The sequence below is a fragment of the Notolepis coatsorum genome (assembly GCF_963971535.1).
Source record: "Notolepis coatsorum genome assembly, chromosome: 20".
Taxonomy (NCBI): domain Eukaryota; kingdom Metazoa; phylum Chordata; class Actinopteri; order Aulopiformes; family Paralepididae; genus Notolepis; species Notolepis coatsorum.
Window position 1 is genome coordinate 48086186 of NC_140184.1, and position 26937 is coordinate 48113122.

General features: G+C 45.0%; 1 protein-coding gene across 1 annotated transcript in view; it reads left to right on the forward strand.

Annotated features, from left to right (window-relative positions):
* The window catches only part of igdcc4 (immunoglobulin superfamily, DCC subclass, member 4), a gene marked incomplete at its 3' end in the record, with an annotated part of 355876 nt that overhangs the window by 295414 nt on the left and 33525 nt on the right, over positions 1–26937 (forward strand). The window contains exon 18 of the mRNA XM_084337406.1: positions 16575–16755. Coding sequence (XP_084193532.1) covers positions 16575–16755 — 181 coding nt within the window. The remainder of the gene's footprint in view (positions 1–16574; positions 16756–26937) is intronic.

Sequence of the window (26937 nt, forward strand, 5' to 3'; positions counted from 1 at the left end):
CTAGCAGCCGGGGCTAAGCTAGCAGACTGGGGCTCTGCTGAGGGACTGGGTTAGCTGCCAGGGCATGGCTAGCTACAGGGCCTATGCCAGCAGTAAGGGCTGCATTAACATAGAGGCTGTGCTAGCCGCCGAGGCAAAGCTAGCAGACAGGGCCATGCTGGTAGTAGAGGCCTAACAAGCTGCAGGGGGGTCAAACAGGGCTAAGAGGGGAGCTAAACAGGGCTAACAGGGAAGCAAATGGGGGAGTCAACAGGCTAACAGGGGAGCTAACCGGGGAGACCAACAAGCTAACAGGGGAGCTAACAGGCTAACAAGGAAGCTAGAGGGGAGCTAGAGGGAACAAGAAAAAAAAAGGCAAACTCAACATACACCGTCTGTGCTGGCTGGGGTCGTCGATTTGGGTGGGGTCGTACTGTTATGGTTTGTAACCGACCCCAATCGCACAACACAAGACAGGTATGATGGTTTGCCAAGAAACAGATATTTATTGAGAGACAGGGAAAAAAGGGCACTGTCCCTTTAAGGGAGAACACAAATACAGGAATATAACAAGAGGGGAAAAACTAGGTGCCTTTAAGAGGCGGGCAGGAAAAGGGTACACTAAGGGAAGGTTAATGAACGCTAGGGGAAACATTTAAGGAACGCTAGGGGAAGGTTAAGGAAACAGAGGAACTAGAGACTAGGAGATGTCGGGACAAGGAGAGCTAGGGAACAGGAGAACTGGGGACTAGGAGAACTAGGGACAAGGAACTAGGTGGAACAAGAAGGGGAGAACTTGGGACCAGGAACTAGGTGGAACTAGAAAGGGGAGAACTAGGGACAGAGGGGACTGAGGCCCGCGGAGGCGGGCTGGGGAACAGGGAGGAACTGGGGACAGAGACCCGCGGAGGCGGGCTGGGGACAGGGAGGAACTGGGGACTGGTGGGAAAACATCTGGGCCGCTCTGCAGAACAGAGGAGAGGGTTAATATTCAAAAGGGAACAAACAGAGCAGATGCAGAACAGTCCAAACAAACAAAGTAACAAAGTAATAATATCTTCGTGTGACTAACACACAGGGGGAGATGTAATGTCCAAAAATACTAACCAAGTGAGAACAAAAACAGAGTGGGAGATGAAATGTCCAAACTACTAACTAAGTGAGAACAAAAGGAGGCAATACGCTGGGTGAGTGACATCACAATCAAAACTCACCCAGGCGTATGCGTAATGGTACAAGAACAGCAGCGAGACGGGGGCAAGAGGCATTACGCTGGGTGAGTGACATCACAATCAAAACTCACCCAGGCGTATGCGTAATGGTACAGGAAACAGCAGCGGGAACGGGGGCAAGAGGCATTACGCTGGGTGAGTGACATCACAATCAAAACTCACCCAGGCGTATGCGTAATGGTACAGGAAACAGCAGCGGGAACGGGGGCAAGAGGCATTACGCTGGGTGAGTGACATCACAATCAAAACTCACCCAGGCGTATGCGTAATGGTACAGGAAAACAGCAGCGGGAACGGGGGCAAGAGGCATTACGCTGGGTGAGTGACATCACAATCAAAACTCACCCAGGCGTATGCGTAATGGTACAGGAAACAGCAGCGGGAACGGGGGCAAGAGGCATTACGCTGGGTGAGTGACATCACAATCAAAACTCACCCAGGCGTATGCGTAATGGTACAGGGACAGCAGCGGGGCGAGGGCATCGCCACCGGGTGGCTGGCTGTCCGAGCCGAGGAACAGAGTGCTGGAACAGTGGCGGTGGCGAGGGTGTCGTCCACCGGGTAGCCGACTGTCGGAGCCGAGGAACAGAGTGCTGGAACAGTGGCGGTGGCGAGGGTGTCGTCCACCGGGTAGCCGCTGTCGGAGCCGAGGAACAGAGTGCTGGAACAGTGGCGGTGGCGAGGGTGTCGTCCACCGGGTAGCCGCTGTCGGAGCCGAGGAACAGAGTGCTGGAACAGTGGCGGTGGCGAGGGTGTCGTCCACCGGGTAGCCGCTGTCGGAGCCGAGGAACAGAGTGCTGGAACAGCGGCGGTGGCGAGGGTGTCGTCCACCGGGTAGCCGCTGTCGGAGCCGAGGAACAGAGTGGCGCGCCACACCTTGGTGTGCACGTCGGAACCGAGAGACGCATCGGGGTGCGTCTGCGAGGAGGAGTGTGCCAAGCACGAGGATCTTTGGAAAATGCGCGTTGGAGACTGGAGAGCGTGCCAAGCCCTTGAAGATGCGCGTTGCGCGCTGGTGACTGGAGAGCGTGCCAAGCCCTTGCAGATGCGCGTTGCGCGCTGGTGACTGGAGAGCGTGCCAAGCACGAGGATCCTTGGAAGATGCGCGTTGTGCGCTGGAGACTGGAGAGCGTGCCAAGCTCTTGAAGATGCGCGTTGCGCGCTGGTGACTGGAGAGCGTGCCAAGCCCTTGCAGATGCGCGTTGCGCGCTGGTGACTGGAGAGCGTGCCAAGCCCGAGGGTCCGGGAGATGCGCGTTGGTCTAGATGTGCGTCAGGACGAACAGCTGCGCTGGGGTCAGCAGTGGAGCGCTGGGGTGCCTCCCGTGGAAGTACAGGGAGCGCAGAACAGTCTCCTCCACAGGCTACGGCGACAGCAGACGAAGGCTGGAGAAAAACATCTCAAGGCTGGAGAAATCCATATACAGCATTGGTAGACCAGAGGATCTCCCGAAAGAGTCTAGATGTTAGAGAATATGACTCAGCATGAATACAACACGACCCCACGCCGAAACGAGGGGAAGAGCCCTGGTATTTAAAGCCCACAGGGGAACTAATTAGCCTGCCACCACAGGTGCGAGAGGTAATTGATAATAGTCCAGGTGTGGCCACTGAGAGTAAACAAGAGTAAAGAACGAGAGGGTGGGGGCTAGAGAGAGTGAGTGAGAAGGGAATTTCTAACAGTAGGCTTAAAGAAAACAGAGAAAGTTGGTGAGCAGCGGACAAAACCTCACAGTACCCCCCCCTCAACGGGAGCCACCTGGCGACCCAAAACAAATACAGACAGAGTGGCAGGGGGCAAAACAAGACAAAAACAAAAGGTACTGGCCAAGCCAGCAGGGGAAGCCACCACAAGAGTGGGGCTAGCAAAAGAAACAGGGTCGCCGAGGGGTAACTAGGGTAGCAGAGGGGCAACAGGAGGAACTGGCCTAGAGGAAACCGGGCCTAGAGGAACTGGGTCCAGAGAACTAGCCTAGAGAACTGGCCAAGAGAACTGGCCTAGAGAACCGGTCTAGAGAACTGGTTTAGAGAACTGGCCTAGAGAACTGGTCTAGAGAACTGGTCTAGAGGAACTGGTCTAGAGGAACAGAGGGGCAAGCAGGGTAGCTAAGGGGTAACCATGGTAGCACCGGGAAAGGGCTAGCAGAGGGAAAGGGTAGCTGCCAAGGCACTGATAGCTACAGGGCCTATGCTAGCTGTACTGCTACATCAACATAGAGGCTGCGCTAGCTGCCGAGCTAGGCTAGCAGGGGGAAAGGGTAGCTGCCAAGGCACTGATAGCTACAGGGCCTATGCCAGCTGTACTGCTACATTAACATAGAGGCTGCGCTAGCTGCCGGAGCTAGGCTGGCAGACAGGGCTGGACCAGCATGAGAGAACAAGCTAGCTGGAAGGACAGTCCTAGCTGTGTGAGATAAACTGACCTTGCTAGCTGAAGGGCAGTCCTAGCAGTGTGAGATAAACTGACCTTGCTAGCTGAAAAGGCAGTCCTAGCAGTGAGAGATAAACTGACCTTGCTAGCTGAAAAGGCAGTCCTAGCAGTGGGAGATAAACTGACCTTGCTAGCTGAAAGGGCAGTCCTAGCAGTGGGATAAACTACACAAAAAAGTGGAGGCCATGCAGAGGGACCGGGTTAGCTGCTTGGGCCTGGCTAGCTACAGGGCCCATGCCAGCAGCAAGGGCTGCATAAACATAGAGGCTGTGCTAGCAGCCGGGGCTAAGCTAGCAGACTGGGGCTCTGCTGAGGGACTGGGTTAGCTGCCAGGGCATGGCTAGCTACAGGGCCTATGCCAGCAGTAAGGGCTGCATTAACATAGAGGCTGTGCTAGCCGCCGAGGCAAAGCTAGCTGACAGGGCCATGCTGGTAGTAGAGGCCTAACAAGCTGCAGGGGGGTCAAACAGGGCTAAGAGGGGAGCTAAACAGGGCTAACAGGGAAGCAAATGGGGGAGTCAACAGGCTAACAGGGGAGCTAACCGGGGAGACCAACAAGCTAACAGGGGAGATAACAGGCTAACAAGGAAGCTAGAGGGGAGCTAGAGGGAACAAGAAAAAAAAAGGCAAACTCAACATACACCGTCTGTGCTGGCTGGGGTCGTCGATTTGGGTGGGGTCGTACTGTTATGGTTTGTAACCGACCCCAATCGCACAACACAAGACAGGTATGATGGTTTGCCAAGAAACAGATATTTATTGAGAGACAGGGAAAAAAGGGCACTGTCCCTTTAAGGGAGAACACAAATACAGGAATATAACAAGAGGGGAAAAACTAGGTGCCTTTAAGAGGCGGGCAGGAAAAGGGTACACTAAGGGAAGGTTAATGAACGCTAGGGGAAACATTTAAGGAACGCTAGGGGAAGGTTAAGGAAACAGAGGAACTAGAGACTAGGAGATGTCGGGACAAGGAGAGCTAGGGAACAGGAGAACTGGGGACTAGGAGAACTAGGGACAAGGAACTAGGTGGAACAAGAAGGGGAGAACTTGGGACCAGGAACTAGGTGGAACTAGAAAGGGGAGAACTAGGGACAGAGGGGACTGAGGCCCGCGGAGGCGGGCTGGGGAACAGGGAGGAACTGGGGACAGAGACCCGCGGAGGCGGGCTGGGGACAGGGAGGAACTGGGGACTGGTGGGAAAACATCTGGGCCGCTCTGCAGAACAGAGGAGAGGGTTAATATTCAAAAGGGAACAAACAGAGCAGATGCAGAACAGTCCAAACAAACAAAGTAACAAAGTAATAATATCTTCGTGTGACTAACACACAGGGGGAGATGTAATGTCCAAAAATACTAACCAAGTGAGAACAAAAACAGAGTGGGAGATGAAATGTCCAAACTACTAACTAAGTGAGAACAAAAGGAGGCAATACGCTGGGTGAGTGACATCACAATCAAAACTCACCCAGGCGTATGCGTAATGGTACAGGAACAGCAGCGAGACGGGGGCAAGAGGCATTACGCTGGGTGAGTGACATCACAATCAAAACTCACCCAGGCGTATGCGTAATGGTACAGGAAACAGCAGCGGGAACGGGGGCAAGAGGCATTACGCTGGGTGAGTGACATCACAATCAAAACTCACCCAGGCGTATGCGTAATGGTACAGGAAACAGCAGCGGGAACGGGGGCAAGAGGCATTACGCTGGGTGAGTGACATCACAATCAAAACTCACCCAGGCGTATGCGTAATGGTACAGGAAAACAGCAGCGGGAACGGGGGCAAGAGGCATTACGCTGGGTGAGTGACATCACAATCAAAACTCACCCAGGCGTATGCGTAATGGTACAGGAAACAGCAGCGGGAACGGGGGCAAGAGGCATTACGCTGGGTGAGTGACATCACAATCAAAACTCACCCAGGCGTATGCGTAATGGTACAGGGACAGCAGCGGGGCGAGGGCATCGCCACCGGGTGGCTGGCTGTCCGAGCCGAGGAACAGAGTGCTGGAACAGTGGCGGTGGCGAGGGTGTCGTCCACCGGGTAGCCGACTGTCGGAGCCGAGGAACAGAGTGCTGGAACAGTGGCGGTGGCGAGGGTGTCGTCCACCGGGTAGCCGCTGTCGGAGCCGAGGAACAGAGTGCTGGAACAGTGGCGGTGGCGAGGGTGTCGTCCACCGGGTAGCCGCTGTCGGAGCCGAGGAACAGAGTGCTGGAACAGTGGCGGTGGCGAGGGTGTCGTCCACCGGGTAGCCGCTGTCGGAGCCGAGGAACAGAGTGCTGGAACAGCGGCGGTGGCGAGGGTGTCGTCCACCGGGTAGCCGCTGTCGGAGCCGAGGAACAGAGTGGCGCGCCACACCTTGGTGTGCACGTCGGAACCGAGAGACGCATCGGGGTGCGTCTGCGAGGAGGAGTGTGCCAAGCACGAGGATCTTTGGAAAATGCGCGTTGGAGACTGGAGAGCGTGCCAAGCCCTTGAAGATGCGCGTTGCGCGCTGGTGACTGGAGAGCGTGCCAAGCCCTTGCAGATGCGCGTTGCGCGCTGGTGACTGGAGAGCGTGCCAAGCACGAGGATCCTTGGAAGATGCGCGTTGTGCGCTGGAGACTGGAGAGCGTGCCAAGCTCTTGAAGATGCGCGTTGCGCGCTGGTGACTGGAGAGCGTGCCAAGCCCTTGCAGATGCGCGTTGCGCGCTGGTGACTGGAGAGCGTGCCAAGCCCGAGGGTCCGGGAGATGCGCGTTGGTCTAGATGTGCGTCAGGACGAACAGCTGCGCTGGGGTCAGCAGTGGAGCGCTGGGGTGCCTCCCGTGGAAGTACAGGGAGCGCAGAACAGTCTCCTCCACAGGCTACGGCGACAGCAGACGAAGGCTGGAGCAAAACATCTCAAGGCTGGAGAAATCCATATACAGCATTGGTAGACCAGAGGATCTCCCGAAAGAGTCTAGATGTTAGAGAATATGACTCAGCATGAATACAACACGACCCCACGCCGAAACGAGGGGAAGAGCCCTGGTATTTAAAGCCCACAGGGGAACTAATTAGCCTGCCACCACAGGTGCGAGAGGTAATTGATAATAGTCCAGGTGTGGCCACTGAGAGTAAACAAGAGTAAAGAACGAGAGGGTGGGGGCTAGAGAGAGTGAGTGAGAAGGGAATTTCTAACAGTAGGCTTAAAGAAAACAGAGAAAGTTGGTGAGCAGCGGACAAAACCTCACACATTCTACTGAATTTGTTCAAAGTGCTGTCCCACAACAAGAAAAACTATTTAACAAAACAATTAAGTATTCAGACATAGATATTTACTAATAATATGTTATGATCTATTTAAACCCAAGGCATTACAGTAAATTATATTGTGATGAGCTAAATATATACAAAATCATCATTTATAGGGTACTTTCTATTTGGGAAGTAGCTGTCCCAAACCCTGACCCGTAAATTGAAATATATGTAAATAACATTAAAAAAAAAATCATATTTTCTTTGTATTTATTTTGTCCAGTAAGACTTGAACATAGCTTTATTAAGTTGTAAAGCCATGGCCTATATTACATTTCATAATTATATTCTATTCTATTGTGCTTAACTTAGTTCATATTTCATTCTATAATACACCACCCCTTTATTGTGATTATAACCTAGGCCTGTATAATAATAAATAATAATATAACAATAATATATAATAATAATAATAATAATAATAATAATAATAATAATAATAATAATAATAATAATAATAATAATAATAATAATAATAATAATAATAATAATAATAATCATTATGACTGTATTTAAATAATGAGATTGACAAATACTAAATTATTAATTAACCAATATTAAATGTACACATGGGTACCAAGTTGAATTATTACATTTAATGTGTAACGTAAAAACACACATGTAACATATCACTTTAATATCCTGTGGTCACATTAATATCCTGGGGCAAATCAAATTTACATGCAACCAGTATGATTTGATTTGATTGATTTGATTTTTATTTAGTACATACAATTTATACAAAAGTATAAAAACAAGGGGTACAAGGATAACATGTGAAAGTCTGTCGACTTGTTCCCAACATGGTCCCAAGAAGAATACAATAAATCACAAAGAAAGAGTTAAGAAGATATGATAGATACAACAAGTAGATAAAATAGACAACATATTTTCTGAAATAGCCTCCTTACAGCATGTCATGTTCCTGTTCTTCAAGAGTGGTGGCCAAGCACCCACTGCAACCTATTGTTGCAGATGTCGCTTCACACCCCTCTTGAAGACAGCAATAGTGGGGTAGTTTTGGATGGCCCTGGGCAGAGAGTTCCACAGCCGGCAGGCTGTAGACAGAAAGCCATTCTGTGAATAGGAACCCTTTCTAGGCTCATAAACTGAGAGCTGTCCAGACCGCAACTGTCGTCCGTGGACCTGGCCACGCAGGACAATGCGAGAGCATAAATAACTGGGGGCAGATCCATTTAACATTTTATACATATGTCCCAGTTTCAGAAAGGAGACCCTCCATAGCTGTCAACATTGGGATTTGAAAATACGTACAGGTTTTAGCCACGCCCCTTCTCCTGGCCCCGCCCCATCACCCCGCCCCCTCCCACCCGGCCCCGCCCCCTCCCAATGGAGCTGCCTCGTCGCTGCCATCTGCTGGTCAAAACCGGTATTATTTTGTTTTCCTACTGTGTAGAGTGTAAATGCTATAAAAATACAGTAAATTACCTTTTATCAAAATAACCATTAAATAAAGGTTGTAATCTGTAAATGCATTTGATTTTACTGTAATTTGACAGTATTTGGAAACCATAGATGCCAGACATTTAGTTTTCTTGCAGCTTTTTTTCTTACAGTCTACAGTCAGTGAATCCTAAATCTCCACTAGGCAACCACTTATCACTCAGTCCAACAAGGACTGGGTGAACTAGTTGCTACATTAAATTAATCAGATACCTGGTTGAAAGTGAAATGCTGTGAACATCCCTGCATTAAGTGTAAGACAAATTCAGTATAAATTCAGTTTTAGTAGTAGCATTAACATGTTCATATTTATTGAAATCTTACAATTCATACATAAATGTTATGAATTGAAAATGGGGGAAGAAGTCCTCTGGTCTGCATCCCCTTAACAATTGTGTATTGCACATCACTGTAGGCTACATATTAATACGACAACTCAAGAAGAATCAAGAGGTTTATTTGTCACATAGTGAAATGCAGGTGGTCACGCCCGCATTGATTATTGCAACTCCCTTCTCTTTGGTCTCCCCCACAAACTCCTCCATAAGCTCCAACTGGTCCAGAACGCTGCTGCCCGTATAATAACCAGAACCCCTGTCATCAGTCACATCACCCCTGTCCTACGCCAACTACACTGGCTTCCCATTAAACACTGCATAGATTACAAGATCATCCTCCATACATTCAAGGCCATCCACAACCTCGCCCCTTCATACCTGTCCGACCTCCTCCACATCAACATTCCCACCCGGTCCCTCAGGTCTGCCTCCTCCATCAACCTGACCGTCCCCCCAGCCCGTCCGTCCACCATGGGGTCAAGAGCCTTCACCTCTGGAACTCCCTCCCCCCCGACATCAGGAACATTGACTCCATCATCCCATTTAAAACACACCTCAAAACCCACCTATTTAGGCAGGCGTATGTCTGATTAAATTTTTTTAATGGATTGTGATTGTTAATGAACTGTTTTTAAATTGTTGTACGGCGACCTTGAGTGTCTTGAAAGGCGCCTTATAAATAAAATGCATTATTATTAGGGATGCTCGATATTGGCTTTTTTACCAATACCGATATACCGATATTGTCCAACTCTTAATTTCCGATACCGATTTCAACCGATATCAACCGATACCGATATATGCAGGGTCTCCCCCCCCCCCCCAAAAAACGGAATAATTTCAGGTAATTAACATTACATATCTCTTGTTGTGGAATTAACACAACATTATGCATACTTTTTACAATAAATAAAATCAGAATTAGTTCTTACTTGCTTTTCCTGGGTAAATAAAGGTTATAGAAATGTAAAAATATATATATTCTTTTTTTTGAAAACCGATACCGATATTTTCCGATATCACATTTTAATGCCAATATCGGTCGATAATATCGGTAGGCCGATAATATCGGACATCCCTAATTATTATTATTATTAAATTACACTCTCCACAGAGATGACGTTCACCCTGATTTGCCTGTACCGTCAGCCCAAAGCTAAAGTAGAAGTCTATGACCAGCTCAAATCAATACTCACAGCATGTGATTTGAACCATGAAGTGATTTTAATCTGCGATATAAATGTAAATTGGGATGATAAGAAGCTAAGAAAAAACCTTAAACAAATAACAGACCACTATAATCTAACTCAATTAATAGAACAGCCCACAAGAATCACCAGCCACTCAGCAACCAGAATATATTTACTATTCTCCAATAAAGTGGAAAGAATCACCAAAACATATAACTACTTAACAGGCCTCTCAGACCACAATATAATTTTATTTTCTAGGAAACTCTCAAAACAACGTTTCAGTAAAACTCAGCCCCAACCATTAATCAGAACCATCCCAAAGCATCTCCAACATAGCCCTGAGGTCGCCCTACAAGGGCTTGAGTGGAATGAAATCTATACATGTGATGATGTTGAAATGGGGTGTAATGTCTTGCTGTCTAAAATAAGCAAAGTAATGGTATCTTTCACCAGAAATAGGAGCCAGGGGAAAAGGCAAAAAATCACTCTTCCCTGGATAGATAATGAATGCAGAGGTCTAATGGAAAAAAGATATATATTGCTTAAACAAGCATTAAAGTCTGGCCTAACAGCAGACAGGCAAAAATTCTCCCATGCACGAAACCTAGTCACCCACTTCTTAACACATTCCCGGCCAACCACGTATAAATACGTGTTTGGGAGCCGACGCTTGACGGCCAACCACATATACATACGTGTTAAGCTTGTTTTTGTTTTTATTCCATTTTAATATCCCGGATGTTGTCACGGAGCTGTATTTTGGCTGGAAAAGGCATATTGGGACTCCGAAAGTGCAGTACCGGCCAGATCCTGGTATTGGCGCTGTCTCGAGAATGCAGTTTCCCCTGTTGCAGATCGGATGTCACTTTTTTTTCGGTCCGGGCATACTATTCTGTATGAAGCTATGGCTTCACCAGATCGGCTGGAATACTTTTTGCGACGCCAAATTCAGTATGCAGTAAAGGAATATAGCATCAGCCAATGGACATATCGATCTACCAGATGGCGATCAAATAACTGGGAAATTCTTTTTGGAATCCAACCGGCCACAGGTAAGAGCGATTTGACGTCAATTTCAGCCTGATTGGGCCTTGTTCTCATAGCCATCCACCCGGTCAGCGTATCTTGTTGCAATAACGAATGCCGTTATTGGTAATCAATAATCAGAAACGACTTCCCCCCCCCCCCCCCCCCCCCTTTCATGCATTCATGGTGGAACATGATACCGATCATATGCATTTTGATTTTTAACTCTAGCTTGTGTAGGGCCGAAACGCCAATCGATTTAACATTATTAGCTTAGCGCCCTATAACTAGCGTTGCAGGAATTATACCAGACCATTCCGATATAACGTTCATATTCAAAACGCTATAAAACGGGAACATATTGATGAAACAATTATTTCTTTATGGCATATTGAAGGGAAGGTTATACTGTCAATTGACACATAGCAATAATATAAAATATAGATTTAGCTCTACAAACAACCTCATGCACAGTGAAACATTGTAATGAAAATCTGGCCTCCTAGAGTGGGCCCCGTCTAATCCCAATGGCCCCGAATGTGTTACGGAAGGCCGAAGCCAAATATTACGTCTACATCATAGAGAGTGCTAAAGGAAACTGCAAAAAAAGACTGGGAGTACATACATAAAATGACAGGGAAATACCATAAGCAGAATAACAACAATTTAGAACTAAAGATAGACAATGTCCTGGTGAAAGATCCCTGCACTCTTGCTAGTAACCTAAGTACATTCTTTCTAGACTCTGTTAATGAAATCACACAGCTGTTTAAACCCTCCAAGTTTGTACCACGCCCTGTCCAAAATGACCTCCCCATCTTTAATTTGGAGGAAATCACTGAAACCGAGGTGGCAAATACTATTATATCACTGAAAGCATCCAAGGCCAAGGATGCTCATGGGCTTGATACAAACTTTCTCAAAACGAATGCTGACTCCCTGGTGACACCTATTACACACCTGGTTAATTTGTCCATAAGGTTGCAGTAATAACACCAATCTTCAAATCTGGCGCCAAAACGGACATATCAAATTATAGACCCATAAGCATCTTACCAATGATCTCAAAAGTGGCTGAAAAGTGGATTGTTAAGTCCATTATTAAACATCTAGACAAAGGTCACACCCCACTACACCCTATGCAGTTTGGGTTCCGGGCCTTCCACTCCACTGAGTCGGCAAACTGCCTTTTCACTGAAAGGGTGAAGTGTGCTTTGGACAAAGCCCCCTGCGCAATGGCAGTGTTTCTGGACTTCAAAAAAGCCTTTGACTCCGTCAGTCACCAGGTCCTCCTAGCCAAATTATCACATTCAAATTTTTCCCCAGATGCTATCCAGTGGTTTAGCTCATATTTATCCAACAGGGAACAGTGTGTAAGTGTTAACGGTATCAAGTCTCCTTACCACACTTGCTTGGTTGGTGTCCCCCAGGGATCAGTACTAGAATTCTGTTCTCACTGTTTATAAATGATCTACCTGATGTGTGTAACAATGTACATGTCCAGATGTATGCAGATGATGCTGTTATACTTACCCATGGCAAAAGCTATGCAGAGGTATCAACGGTCTTAACCTCTGTCTTGACCAGTGTTCAGGACTGGCTCATAGACTCATGTCTGCTCCTGAACGCAAAAAAAGACAGTCTGCAGGGGCGGGCGGGTGGCGTAGCGGAGATTGCGCTCGTCACCAATGCAAGAGGCTGCGGTCTCGACTCCCGGAGTCAGCATTGCCTGCGGCTTGGGCCGATCGTCATACTAACTCGTTTGGCTGAGTTAGCGGGAGGGAAGTCGTGGGTGGTAATCTGGCGTTGTGGACAGTGACACCTACAGGTCAGGTCTGGGCACCTGCTCAGCGAAAGGCAGGAAGTGGTGAAGGCAGCGTGACCTCCCACGCGTTACACTTCACCAATGAGAGTCCTCGCTGCCAGGTGAAAAGACAGCCGCTGGCTGTCTCCGCATGTGTCGGAGGAAGCATGTGGTAGACTTCAGGGTACCGACCAGTAGGGGGAACATGCGCACAACAACCAGGTAGGGGAGGGGGGGAATTGGCATAACGACTAAATTGGGATGGGGAGAAAAGCATAGAAAATCAGGCGGAGAAAAAGAGAAAAAAAAAAAGACAGTCTGCATGGCTTTTTCAAAGAAAGCTGTTGTGTTAGGGTTTTCAAATGTGTTTCTGGGCGGGGAGGAACTTGAACTTGTGTCAGAGTTCAAGTACCTCTGGGTCATGCTAGACTCAACCTTAACCTTCAAAAAACATGTGAAGAAAGTTACAAACACAATCAAATTCAACCTTCAAAACTTCAAACATATTAGACCCTTCCTGACAGTCAGTGCTGCTAGATCCTATCTCCACTGTATGATTCTATCACACATTGAGTACTGCTTCACAAACTGGTCTTGCACAGGTGTGACGATCCTCAAACCCATAGAACAGCTATGCAAGAGTGCACTTAAAGTATTCGATAAGAAACCTCACTCATATCACCACTGTCACATTCTTCAGAGGTAAATCTTTTTTAGTTTTGCCAATTTAATATTTTTAAACAGGCTATTGTTATTTACAAGACCTTACATGGTCTGTGCCCGCCCCCTCTGAGGGAATTCATAGAAAGGAAGCCTGATAGAGGAATCAGCACTAGAGCAACCACTAGAGGGGATTGCGAAGTGCCCGGCCGGCAAACTGCCTTTGCTAAAAACACCCTCTCAGTCCAGGGCTGTTTAATCTGGAATGATCTACCACTGACCATATGAGATTGTACATCATTTCTATCTTTTAAATTCAATCTAAAAAAAATTTTACTCGACAACCAAACCTGTGACTATGTATAGTCAAATTATATTGTAGTGCACCATTTATACCTTGTACTTTTTTCTGTATGTATGTTTTTATGCCTTGTCTCATAGCATGTTATGCTATGCTATGTTATGTTAGCATGCTATTTGTGCCTCCCTCCCCAGCGATATGGACCCTATGCAATTTGCATACAGGCCAAACAGGTCCCCTGACGATGCGGTCTCCCAAGTACTGCACAGCACCCTCTCTCACCTGGACCGTCAGAAGGGGGGCTATGTGAGACTGTTGTTCATTGACTACAGCTCAGCGTTCAACACCATAGTCCCCACCAGACTGGTGGACAAGCTGATCGAGCTGGGTCTGAGCTCCGCTCTGAGCGCCTGGGTACTGGACTTTCTGAGTGAAAGACCCCAGGCGGTCAGGGTGGGGGGTCAGACCTCCAACACCATCACCCTGAGCATTGGGTCCCCCCAGGGCTGTGCTCTGAGCCCCCTGCTGTACTCACTATACACACACGACTGTGTGGCCAAGTTCAGCTCCAACTCCATAGTGAAGTTCGCAGACGACACGGTGGTGGTGGGGCTGATCTCGGACAACGACGAGAAGGCCTACCGGGAGGAGGTTGAGGTACTGGAACGCTGGTGCCAGGACAACAGCCTGCTCCTGAACATTGGTAAAACCAAGGAGCTGATCGTGGATTATAGGAGAGGACAGCAGGAGACACACACACCACTGAGGATAAACGGGGCCACCGTGGACAGGGTGAGCAGCTTTAAGTACCTGGGGGTCCACATCTCAGAGGATCTGACATGGTCAACACACATAGACACAGTTGTAAAAAAGGTGAAGCAGCTCCTCTACCACCTGAGACAGTTAAGGAAGTTCAGAGTATCGGGGAAGATACTCCAGTCCTTCTACTCCGGAGCTGTAGAGAGCATCTTGACTGGAAACATCACTGCCTGGTATGGCAACAGCACGGCACAGGACAAGAAGGCCCTACAGAGAGTGGTGCGCTCTGCCGAGCGTACCACGGGTATTGCACTACCTCCCCTGCAGGTTCTATACAACAAGAGGTGCAAATCCAGAGCCTGCAGAATAATGAAAGACCCTCACCACCCCAATAACAGCCTGTTCCAGCTGCTGAGGTCAGGCAGACGCCTGCCAACACCAGCTACTAGGACAGAGAGGCTTCAGCTCAGCTTATTCCCCCAGGCCATCAGAGCCTTGAACAATGAACACTGAGGGTCACATAACACTGAACCCTACACACACAAGCACACATTAGCACACACACGACACACACGCTGTGCACGCTCGCACACTAGCAGCCACTTTAACATGAGAAAGCACTCACTCATGCTGCACACGCCCACACTTATGGCCACAAAGAAAGGTCACTTTAAAAATAGTATACAGTGTATTGCACTACCAAGGGACCTAGCATGTCCTTCATGCTCTGTAAATAACTATGTACAAATACTGTGATGTCCCACTATGTTACCTGTTTATTGCACAATGTTGTCTATTGGATTCTATTATATGTTGTACTACTGTATTGCACATCGTTGCGGGCAAGACCACCCGCATTTCATTGTTTACTTGTATGCCGTGACAAATAAAACTCTTGACTTGACTTGACTTGACTTGACTTCACTGCCTGCATGTTTCGTTTTTATGCTTTGTGTGGGGACTGCAGATGAAAATTAGCATCCTTGCTAAATCCGGTGTATTTACACTGCATTTATTTGTAGTGTCCAGTAATATGCTCTGTCCCGTTTAAATAAACAAATAAATAAATTTCGGTAGTGACTAAATGGAATGATAAGTAGTTAAATCCCATCATTTTGAAATAAATGTGTTCCAAAGTCATTAACTCTGAAATCAATATGATCAGTGTTATGCATTTTACAGAGAAAGATTGCTTTTAGATTTTGATCTAATTGTATCAATTGAACTTAGAAATTTGGAATTTCTTTTATTTTTATTGATTTAATTGTGAAAACCTTCAAGAAAAATGTAAAGAAATACTCTTTAGAGAAGGGAAGGAAACACAATCGTAACAGGTTAATATAATACCTTTTTACTATAGTGTATTACTATGTTTCGGTAGTGATCATTTTTGGGAGAGGAAAAACATTCCAAAATATTCTGAAAATACAATATACAAATTGCCGGTACACTCACTAGATATGTGTACTTTAGATATGGTACAATTTCTAAATATTTCCAACCTGACTTTCAACCAATTTGGTAGAATGGCCCATATACTGTATATATACATTATATATTTACTGCATATATACATACCCATATCTGTCTGAATATACCTTCATATAACTGTATGATAGCATGTACAATAATTCTGTATATACTGTATATATATATATATATATATATATATATTCTTACCATGTATTCTTATCTATCCACATATCATACCTGCAAATAATCCTTTCTATATATATATATATCTGTACATATCCCTTACCTACTCTTAATAGTTACACTGCTGGTCAGTATGACTATGACCATACTGTCTTTATGCCTGTATCACTGTACATATGAATACAACTCTGTACATACATATAATTAGCACTACACCCAGTAGTACTAGTTTATATATTTTATACCCAGTTTAACCACCTGTACATTGTATATTACTATTGAACTTTACTATTACATTTGCACTCTGGTTGGGTGCCAAATGTATACTGTATAATGACAATACATTTTAATTAAAAAAGAAAATACATAATGTAACCATAAAGTGCATGGTTTGTCTTCTAGAGACACTATAACCATCATATTATTCCTGACATGTCTCCTCTTGTGTTTCAGGGAGGTGTCTGGGGGGCTGGACTCCACAGCACTGACCCCACAGTACAGGCGAGGGGGGCGGCTTGTGGCGGCCCCGGTGCCAGAGAGCAGCGACTGCCACGAGCTGGAGACACTGATGCCCCCAGGCAGCCAGGAGCCCGGCCAGCTGCTGACCGGGGCCCCTGAGGAGCAGAGCCTTATGGCCAGTCCTGCTCCAGGGGCCGGGGAGGACGCCCTCACACCTGAGCCCAAGGTCAGTACTATGCTGGAAGGGCTATCTCGGCCCAGACGGCGAATCATCAGTGTTTAGTATGTGCCATAACCTCGTAGCTCTCAGAAAGTCAACTTTTTCCAGAGTTGAGGGAACATCAGGGTGCCTAATGTGAGAACCGTGTATACGCACAGATATGATCTTAAGTTGTGTGGACAGCAGGGTTTTCATTAGCATTTATTTTGGCCAGCCAATGTGGCCGACAAGATTCTAAGATTCTAATTTACTGGCCAAATGTAAAATTTTGCCATATCATCTAATACACATGCGGTCATAGAGAAATGCATGAAAAGATGGTTATGATCCCGGCTACATTGTTCTGTCACTGAACGGATATACATTTTACGGAAGGTATTACTGTTTTGTTGGTTTATTATATAAATTAGAACCTAACGTAACGGTGTCTTTTCAGAAGCAACAGCTTTGTGGATGGTGACGTATCCGTCAGTTCATCTTCGCTGAATTATTCTGTCCATCAACACAGAGACGATTACAACCCTGACTAACAAACTGATACTCCTCTTTGAAAATGTATTAAAAACGACGTAGACACTGTGGTAGAAACCGGACTCATATATTATATCATAGACAGATCTTCTGATCAAAATAGGTTTAATAGTAAAAACAATTAATACAAAATACATGTTGGTTAAATGAGCTTATTATCTTTGCTGGCCACACTGAAGCTCATGGTACTGTAATTCTATTTTTTGGATCAGTCTATTTCATCACATCAACATCAGCTAATAATTGCGAACACACAACTTTAATTCCTGCACATGCGTGAAAGAAGATATAAACCGTTTACTACAGTAACACAGGGGACACTCCTCTTCTGCGGCTAGGGAGATAGCCGCCACACGGAGTACGGGAGGAGGCTGTGGGATTCCGAGTTCTTGGGTCTTCAGCCTGCTGCCACTGTCGGTCTGCCCTGGCCAGAGCTCCTGCCTCAGCGCGGGCGGCGCGGCCCTCTGCCTCTTCTATGACATCCGTCATCTCCTGGGCGGTGAGCAGGCAGGCCTTGGTGGTGTTCCTCCTGACCTTTCCAGCTCTTCGAGTAAACTCTATCTGGGCCAGGAGTTGTCCCAGGTCCGCCGTGATCCTCCCTGCTGTTACAAGGGGGTGGTTGAGGTAGGGGTTGGGGGGTGAGTCCTGGACTGGAGCACGGGGTCTGGGTGTGGGGCTAGGAGCACAGGGCTGGGTGGGGGGCTGGGCTGGGGGGTAACAGCAGGGTTGGCACCAGGAGATGCAGGGGGAGGGGCAGGGGTCCCGCACCGTGGCCCAGACGGCATGACCCGTCAATAGCCGCAGGTAGGAGTCTCTGAACACCCTTGAAAACTCTTTCTTAGAAATCATGAAGGAGTGGCTAACTGCCAACAGATCTCCCACAAGCCCGGAGAAATCTGCCTTGAAGGGTGCAAAACAACTCACATCCAGAGGCTGAAGGATGTGAGAGGTGTGTGGCGGTAGGCACAGGAGAATGACCCTTTCCCTCTGTGCCGTCCGGACCATCTCTGGATCCAGGTGGGACTGGTGACCGTCCATCACGAGCAGCAACGGGCGCTCCTCCGTGGCATACTTCAGGAAGTGGTTGGTGAACCACTTCGTAAATAGTTCAGAGTCAATGTACCCCGCTGGCGACTTAGCGTAGAGGGCATTGGGGACTCCCTCCCTATTGTAGGGCCCTCCCGGGTATCCCCCCTTATAAATAATAAAAGGGGGGACGTCCTCCCCAGCTGCGTTGAGGCAGGCCAGGACCGTGATGTGCTCCCTGGTTCCCTGGGCCTGCCTATATGCGTGCTTCATCCCGTGGGGCATGACGACCTTCCTCCGGTTGGAGTCCAGCTGAAACCCTGTCTCGTCACAGTTATAAATGCTGCTGGTGAGGAGCGTAAAATATTCTTCTATGGCCCCCCTCTTGGCGCAGGTTGCCCTCCCATGGTCAATGGTGTCCGGGATCCGGATCATGAGGCGATGGTGTTGCCTCTCCCGGAAATGTATCCACCACGTCTGGCCAAGGGATGTTTTTTGGTTCCCTGGGTGGCGGAGGTTATAGATGGCCAGGGCGTGGGCCAGGACCTGCAACCTTGTCAGCGGAAACCCATAACTGGCAGAGTACAAGCAGTACTCCACCAGGGAACTCTCATCTTCAGTGGTCAGATAGGTGTTCCGGCTGATGTTGCAAGCCAGAGCCACCCTTCCGCTGAGTCGTCGGTCAGGCTGGACTTAGGGACCCCGAACACAGTGGCTGCCCGCCTCGCACTACACCTGCCTGCTCTGACCTCTGCGATGGCCTTATCCATGGCTTCCGGGGTCCACTGATGCACCTTCCTCTCCCTCTTCCGCATTTGGCGGATATTAGGCATCTGCAAACACACAAAAATACTTTAAACAATAAAGTAAAATAATATGAACTTCCAACTGCCGACTTATTTTATGAAACCAAAATGATTATGCTGAAATATTAGCATGGCAGCCTCACACACACACACACACACACACACACACACACACACACACACACACACACACACACACACACACACACACACACACACACACACCTCCATTCACCTGTAGAGAAAGAAACAAACAAGAACATACAAACTGTGCTGTCCCTGATTGAGCTCTGACTCTGACTGTCTGTCTGTCTATGCTTCAGATTTTTGTATACACACAGAGAGAGAGAGAGAGATTTGTAATTTGTAAAACGTCTGCATATTATCTATCTCTATGGATGCCCCTAACCTGTTACTCATAAACTGAATCAGTAGTCTCATGTATAAAAAAGTCCCCTATCCCGCAAAGCCACAAACAACAAATGTCTGTCTGTTTCAGATTTTTTAGAGAGTAGTTGATGTTCACAGGTCTTTGAGAGAGAGAGAGAGAGAGAGAGAGAGAGAGAGAGAGAGAGAGAGAGAGAGAGAGAGAGAGAGAGAGAGAGAGAGAGAGAGAGAGAGAGAGAGAGAGAGACATTGATTGACGCACATACAGACACATCACTGTTGAATTCAGATGCGTCATGCATTATGTTTTTCTATTAGTCAAATCTGGGACAATTTGGTAGTGAATGTTTTTAGTGTTTTACAGATATTTGTCGGGACACAAACAGAAATTGGTACACAACCTTTCATAGCATTATGCTATGAATTAATTCATTGAGAATACATTGAGAGGGTTGATTAGTGACATAGAGATAGAGAGAGAGAGAGAGAGAGAGAGAGAGATAGAGAGAGAGAGAGAGAGAGAGAGAGAGAGAGAGAGAGAGAGAGAGAGAGAGAGAGAGAGTAACTGATGTTCACAGGTCTTTGAGAGAGACTTGATTTTTTTATATACACAGAGAGAAAGAGAGAGAGAGAGAACACATTTGTAAAACGTCTGCATATTATCTATCTATGGATACCCCTAACCCCTACTCATATAATCTGAATCAGTATATACAAAATATATATAATCGGTTACTGCCCTCCCCCACAAAGCCCCCTCCCCTCACAAACAAAGAAAGAGGGACAGAGCAGATACACGTTATTAAATGATAATCAAAAGGAAACACGAAGTTCATAATGCTGAATAATGCTTGGTTTTATAACACAAGGGAAATTGAAACGATACAATCACATATAAAAGGATAACGTTACCGTTAGATCTCCGTGTGTCATGTTAAAAACCACTCAAAATCACAGTTCATAATTTTTCACGCGACATCTTTTTTTCTTATAATATTTCTGCGCCCCTTCGTTCATCACGTCAGACAAAGTTAGATCTCTGCTTAAGATTACAATGTATTTACCCATTTTCGTCAGACATAACACTGGCTATATGGCTAGCAACATAGCCAAACAATTTGACGTTATCTTGGGGCAACTAGGGAGTTAACGGACAACGATTAGAGGCTACTCATACTTGGAAAAAACACAGTCGCCCAAAACACATTCTAAAGATTCCAACTTCTTACTGGTACATACGTTCATATCTAATAGTCTTTAGATGACTAAATATAGATGAATACTCATGAAATTTGATATAATACTCTAAAATAAGTATAATTTCACATCACCTACCTTTCGACGTCAAAATCCCAACGGTTTAGAGTAAAACACCCCGGATGTCATGGAAAATGGGGCGTGGCTGAATTTGAACATGGGTGTTCCCAGACAAAGAGAGTAACCGAGATTGGCCTATGTTCCGTTATCTGAATCGGGAGATTATCTTCTCTCTGACTAAATGTTCTGTATCTCTCATTGCTCACAGGCTTACTGGTAGTGCGCGGAATTAAGGCATAGAATCTTGACATTTCTAGATTGGTCGTTTTCTCTCCCCAATGCATCTGCTATGCATCTATAGTCAATGGAAATGCTAGAAATGGTCATGTTGGCTGGGAGAACCAATGGAAACGTCAGATCGTTTCGTTATATCGGGCCGTCAGACAGACACACGCTGCTTGCGCAACGGAGGATAGAGAGAGGCGCTTGTCCCTGTTTTTATTATGAAATGGCAAAAAGACAAAGAGATATAATGTTCAGGCCTCTTCCCATCTTTGTCAATATGTCTGGACTATGAACGTTTATTGTCCAAAGTCACACATCATTCAATTGTTCAATATTAACATCCCTTTTTAAATTTTAATTGTCATAGTGATGAAGTTAGTGGTTGTCTATAGAGGGAGCTATGTCCTTCTGATGCCAGACAGCGTTGTGTATGGGGTTGGAACTAGTGAGCAGGCTCACAACATGGCATGGGACCACTACAGTATATGACAAAAAACCAAATGAGGTACATAATCCACCAAAAGGATGACTTGAATTTAATATTTTGCTATAGGTAAAAACTTTGTAAAATGGATCATTATACAGTTTATCCGGTGTGTCCCCAAAGGAACAAGTTGTTACAAGTTGTTTACACCCAAAATGTATTCGCTAAAATGTAATAATCTCTTCCTTGTTGTGACATTATCAACCCTGCCAAAAAAAGAGTATTCCAGGCAGGAGGGAAGGAAGGAAGGAAGGAAAGAAAGATGAGGATGATGAACACTTTACCTCTTCCCAACTTTGTTGGGATAATAAATAAATAAATAAACCTTAAAGTGTATTTTTTCAATAAATAATGCAAGTTGGCTTATTTTAACACTTTCACTGCCACTCACGAGATATCTCGGGTTTCCGATAGTTATGTTGAAAGCCACTCACGAGATTTCTCCGATTTATTTTTTTTTTTTTTTTTTTAGCAATCTGAAATCATATTGCATCACGCAAGCCTACCATAGTATACCCGAGCACCGCCGGCGATCAGATGTGGAAAAAAGCGCCCCCTATCGTCTCCCAGATGACATAAGGGATTTTGGAATGGACTCAATGAAAATGGATGGGGAAAAAAATCCTGTACTCCACATTTTCCAGTCCACTGACGCAGCCGGGGTTATCACAGTTCATTCTGGAGCCTCTGAGACCCGCGGAATCATGTACTGCACTGTACACACGTTGGATCCATACACTTATCGATTTTTTCGAATGGTGATCAGGAATTGGAATATACCAGTTGGATACCATCTGATGTCAGGTAAGGAATCTATGTTATCAGTGTTAGGATAATCAGACTAATTTTGATGAAGATATAAGCTGTTTTGTGAAATGGGCTCTTTCGGTTTCACTGTAAAAGTCCAAGAGGAAATGAACACGCCGATTATCCGTGCGCGGCTCGAATGTGCTTGCGTGCACGTATAATATTGATCATCTAGCGTTTATTTGAAAACGATTCATAAATAGGCCGACAAATATCAACGTTCTGGAATATTCCAGTAAAAGACGATTATCATAGAATGGTCTAGAATTAACTGTTTTTTACCTCAAAACGGGTGCTTTTCAAAATGCTCTCAAACGGAAATGAAGCCATAAAAAACCAATCTGCCTTGACAGCACTGACTGGAAAAGGATTCTTTGATAAACGACGGGCAGATTAGACACATAGCCATAATTTAAAACATAGATTAGGCGATATTAAGCGTAACATTGGCGCCGATGGTGGCATTGAAGCGCTAACTCTGGCGCCACCTCGTGGCACTCAAAGTGTTAATATTCTGTCTGTGTATTACATGCAGTAAACCACTTTAAATAAGAATCACCAGAGCATGTGAGTGGAGTGGAACCTGAGCGCATCGCTGGTAATATTGTCTTGATGGGGAGGAGTAACCCATCTTAATCCTTGTTAGATATCGTGATTCAGCCTTCATCTGTTCTTCCCTGAAGTCTTTAATTGTTGTTTGTGAGGCAATCTTTTTTTTTATCCACTTTTTCTCCCATTTTCTATATTTTCTCCCATCCCAATTTCGTATCATCCAATTCAACCCTCCCCTGTCACGGACGCTGTTTCTTGCCTCCCACAAGCCGGCTGCAATGTGGACTAAGTCATACATAGCACAAGTCCCCTCCGGTACTTGAGGTAACAGCAGTCGCATCTTTTCACCTGCGCAGCTCGATCTCTCAGTGGCGAGGAGTAACGCGTGGGAGGCTGTTTGTGAGGCAATCTTTTGGTGGAATTCTGTCCTCCCACGCACTGGCTGTAATCACTGTTTCACCCCGTTAATGCATCCGGACAAAAATGTAACTGGAGTCATCGTCTCTTTATAGGAAAGGATGTTTATTTCCATAAACATAGCATCTCGTACAGAATGAAAGTATTTGGTGGTATAAGAAACAAGATTAATAGATTATATCTCTGTCGATCGCTTTGGTGGTTCTGTGGCCTGTCCTGTTAGCTGAAGCCTGTAGCTATACTGTATCTCTACATTGTGGTCTTCCCCAGATTCAGGTTTATTTGCTATATGCAACAAGTACAATGGAATTATCTCTGTTAGCTACACAGCATAAAGGAATAAAAAGCAACAATTAATAGAATAAAAAAGCAGGTATTTATATATAATAAAATGTATGCGGTATGTGCAATAACATAAGTAGAAATAAGTTAAAAAATTATTATTTTATTATTATTACACACTCGACAAGTTAAAAATAATTTCACATTATATTGATGCACGAGGGTTGAGCATTGTAGCAGCATTTGAGTCCAGTAATGAGCGGATTAACTGTTCATCAGGCCTGTGGGTAAAAACTGTTCTTGTACCGATTTGTGTTTGTTTGTATGCTGCATTAGCGACGACCGGGCATTGCCAAATCCCATTTATTATTAGGCTATTATTGGAAAGTTACTGGCATATTAATTGTAATTGTAATAGTCAAATCACCACTTTGCCCACCCGTTGTCTGCTGTTTACTTTCACTCCAGAGTTGAGAGGGAGGCCAGGCTTCACTCACAGCTGCTTACCTCTATGTGTGTGCACTCTGCATCTTTTGACTATTATTTTTTTTTACTTATTTATATATATTTTTTTCCTCTTATTTTGGAGATCGATGTCATACTGTGACACTGAAATGAAAAAATATTTCATCAACTAAGATATTTAGTCAACAAAAATAGTTCATCAACTAAAATATACAGTACAAATAACGTCACACCCTGCGCCTCTCCCTGCCGTCTGCAAGTGGCTAATCTTGAGTTTCCGACCCCCCAGTAAGCTAACCATGGATCAATCCAAAAAAAGGAAAATCTGAGGAAAATAGAGGGTTTAATTCAGCGTTGGCAGATTAATTTGCTTTCACGACTAACGATGCAGTCTTACCTGTATGCCTGATATGTGGTGTGAAATTTGGGAACAACAACATTTTTATTTTTATTTGATAGATTTTCCACAAATAAGGGAAGGACTCTAATAGAGCTGCATAGTTCAGGGTTTTATTTCAAAGTAGGTCTACAGATGCCAGTGTTTTTTCTCCTTTTCTGTGTTTGATTTCACATGGTAGTCTTTTTTCAAAGTGGACTACTTTTTATTTTATAAATGTTCCACAAATAAGGGAAGGACTCAAATATACCTGAATAGTTCAGGGTTTTATTTCAAAGTCGGTCTACAGACACCAGTGTTTTGTCTCCTCTTCTGTGTTTTATTTAAAAATAGGTCTACACAGCCAGAATCTTTTCTCCTCTTCATAGGAGTTTGAGGGTTTCCTTTGTTATAACAGGTAAAAACAGCAATAAAAAGTCAAACATTTTATTTTTGTTGCTTTATAATCCCATTAATGCAACAAACTGTGTGCTATAATTATAAAGTATAATAAATCGCAAATTACTTTGGTTATGCAATTGTCAGGCGCTTTATGCTAAATGTGGGGTATGCTTGGGGATATATAAAATGTTATACACTGTATTATCTTCATTTTAAGGGTAAATAAGTTGTGCGGCTCCCTGAGCATTTTATTTTGTGGGACGGGGGGAAAATAGCTCTTTTGATAGTAAAGGTTGCTAACCCCTGAGTTAGCCGAAGCCTGTTCTATTAGCCGAAGTTAGCTATCTCCTCGTGGCTCCCCTCCCCCACCCTCCAGCCTCAAAAGAGGCTGGAGCTATCTCTGCTGTCTCGCTGTCAACGCTTGTCTGACTCGGAAGAAATTGCCACGCCCTTTCCCCATCTGTACTGCCTGGCGCCAGCTTTCTTTGACCATTTTCGCGATATTTCACGATCTTTGCAGAGCTATTGTATATTCTATATTATAGCTATGGAGACAATAGTATGGCTCATTTGACAAACACTGAGGGCTAGATCCACAAAGAATGGATTGCACGGTGCTAGTTGCACCCTACTTACAATTCATTATAAATTGAAAATGGGGGACCCTGGTGTAAACAAGACGAAAGTCTTTCTCTGGTCTGCATCCCCTTAACAATGGTGTGTATTGAGCCTTACTGTATTCTACCCATTCTAAAATCTGTTAATAAAAGTTTCAATCAATCAAATTTGACATCACGTCATAAATCAACCTCTCCAGACAAAAGTATTGTTTTTTTTGTCAAACGTATTCAAGTGTAAACATCATAACCATGTCACAACAGCAGTTATAATGTATATTATCATCAATACGTTAGTTTACTAATAGGTTAAAGTGTTATTAGTGCGATTTTAGAATTAGTTTTTGTGCTGTTTTGATCGTGAAAGTCAGCCATCTTGAAACATTTAGAGATGGGAATTGTAGTTTTTTTTACGCCATTTTGAAGAGGACATCGAGAGCTTTGAATGAGCGACACTTCCCAAAGGCCTCTATGGGGCTTCAAGCTAATTACTTCTGTATGAATTTTTTTAATATATCTTATTACTCGGGATAATAAACCACAAAACGTAACGTTATGGACATATATTGGAGTGCAGTTAGTTTATCTTCCCTATTTGTAACATGTAGCAACAATCAGATTTGAAATTAGTTTCAAAATTGCGGCACTCTGGCCAGAATAATAAACCTACTGTACATACAGTAGATTTCATTATCTGTTGTTATGCACGCCTGGTGACACTAACTCCAAATTGCACTCTGGCATTTGAAAGATAAGCTTTGGCACAATCCATAAATATGCGAATTGGCTATAATAAGGTCATTTATAAGCCTACTATTCTATAATAATATTTCAAATTGCAAAATGCAAATCTACAAAACCTTCTGTTTAATCATCTTCCCTTTATAGTCAGGGGGCCAATCCTGAAAAGTGCTTCCGTTAACACTTTTGCTGCCATGTTTGGGTAGAAGCTGTCAACATGTGTTTTTGGTAAGCGGGGACCTATAAGATGTTCTAGGGTGTTTGACTAGTTTGAACAATTATTTTGTGACTTTTAGAGGCCATTTCAGGCAAATTTTTCAGATTGCCTGCTCGAAATGACATGCCCACAATAAATATAGAATATCTCCCCAATCACAAGGGCCATATAGATACTCCTGGTATCAAAAGAAAGGTGACAGCAGTGGGATGGCTGCAGAAGTGTCAAAATGTAAATGGATGTTACTGTGTCAGAGAAAATAGAGCTAGACCATTGAAGAAAGTCAAAAATAAAATGTCAGCCTAAAATAAAACATGTTTTTAGAGTGAATATCAGCTTGGAAACATGAGATAGTAGCCCAAATAATTTAGGAATCATGATTCCAATGTATGCTAGGTACTTTTGCCAAGTTAGAGCACAGTAATTTGATACAGTGCAATACTACACAGGTTTGAATAATGTCCAAGCAGAAATCTATATGATTC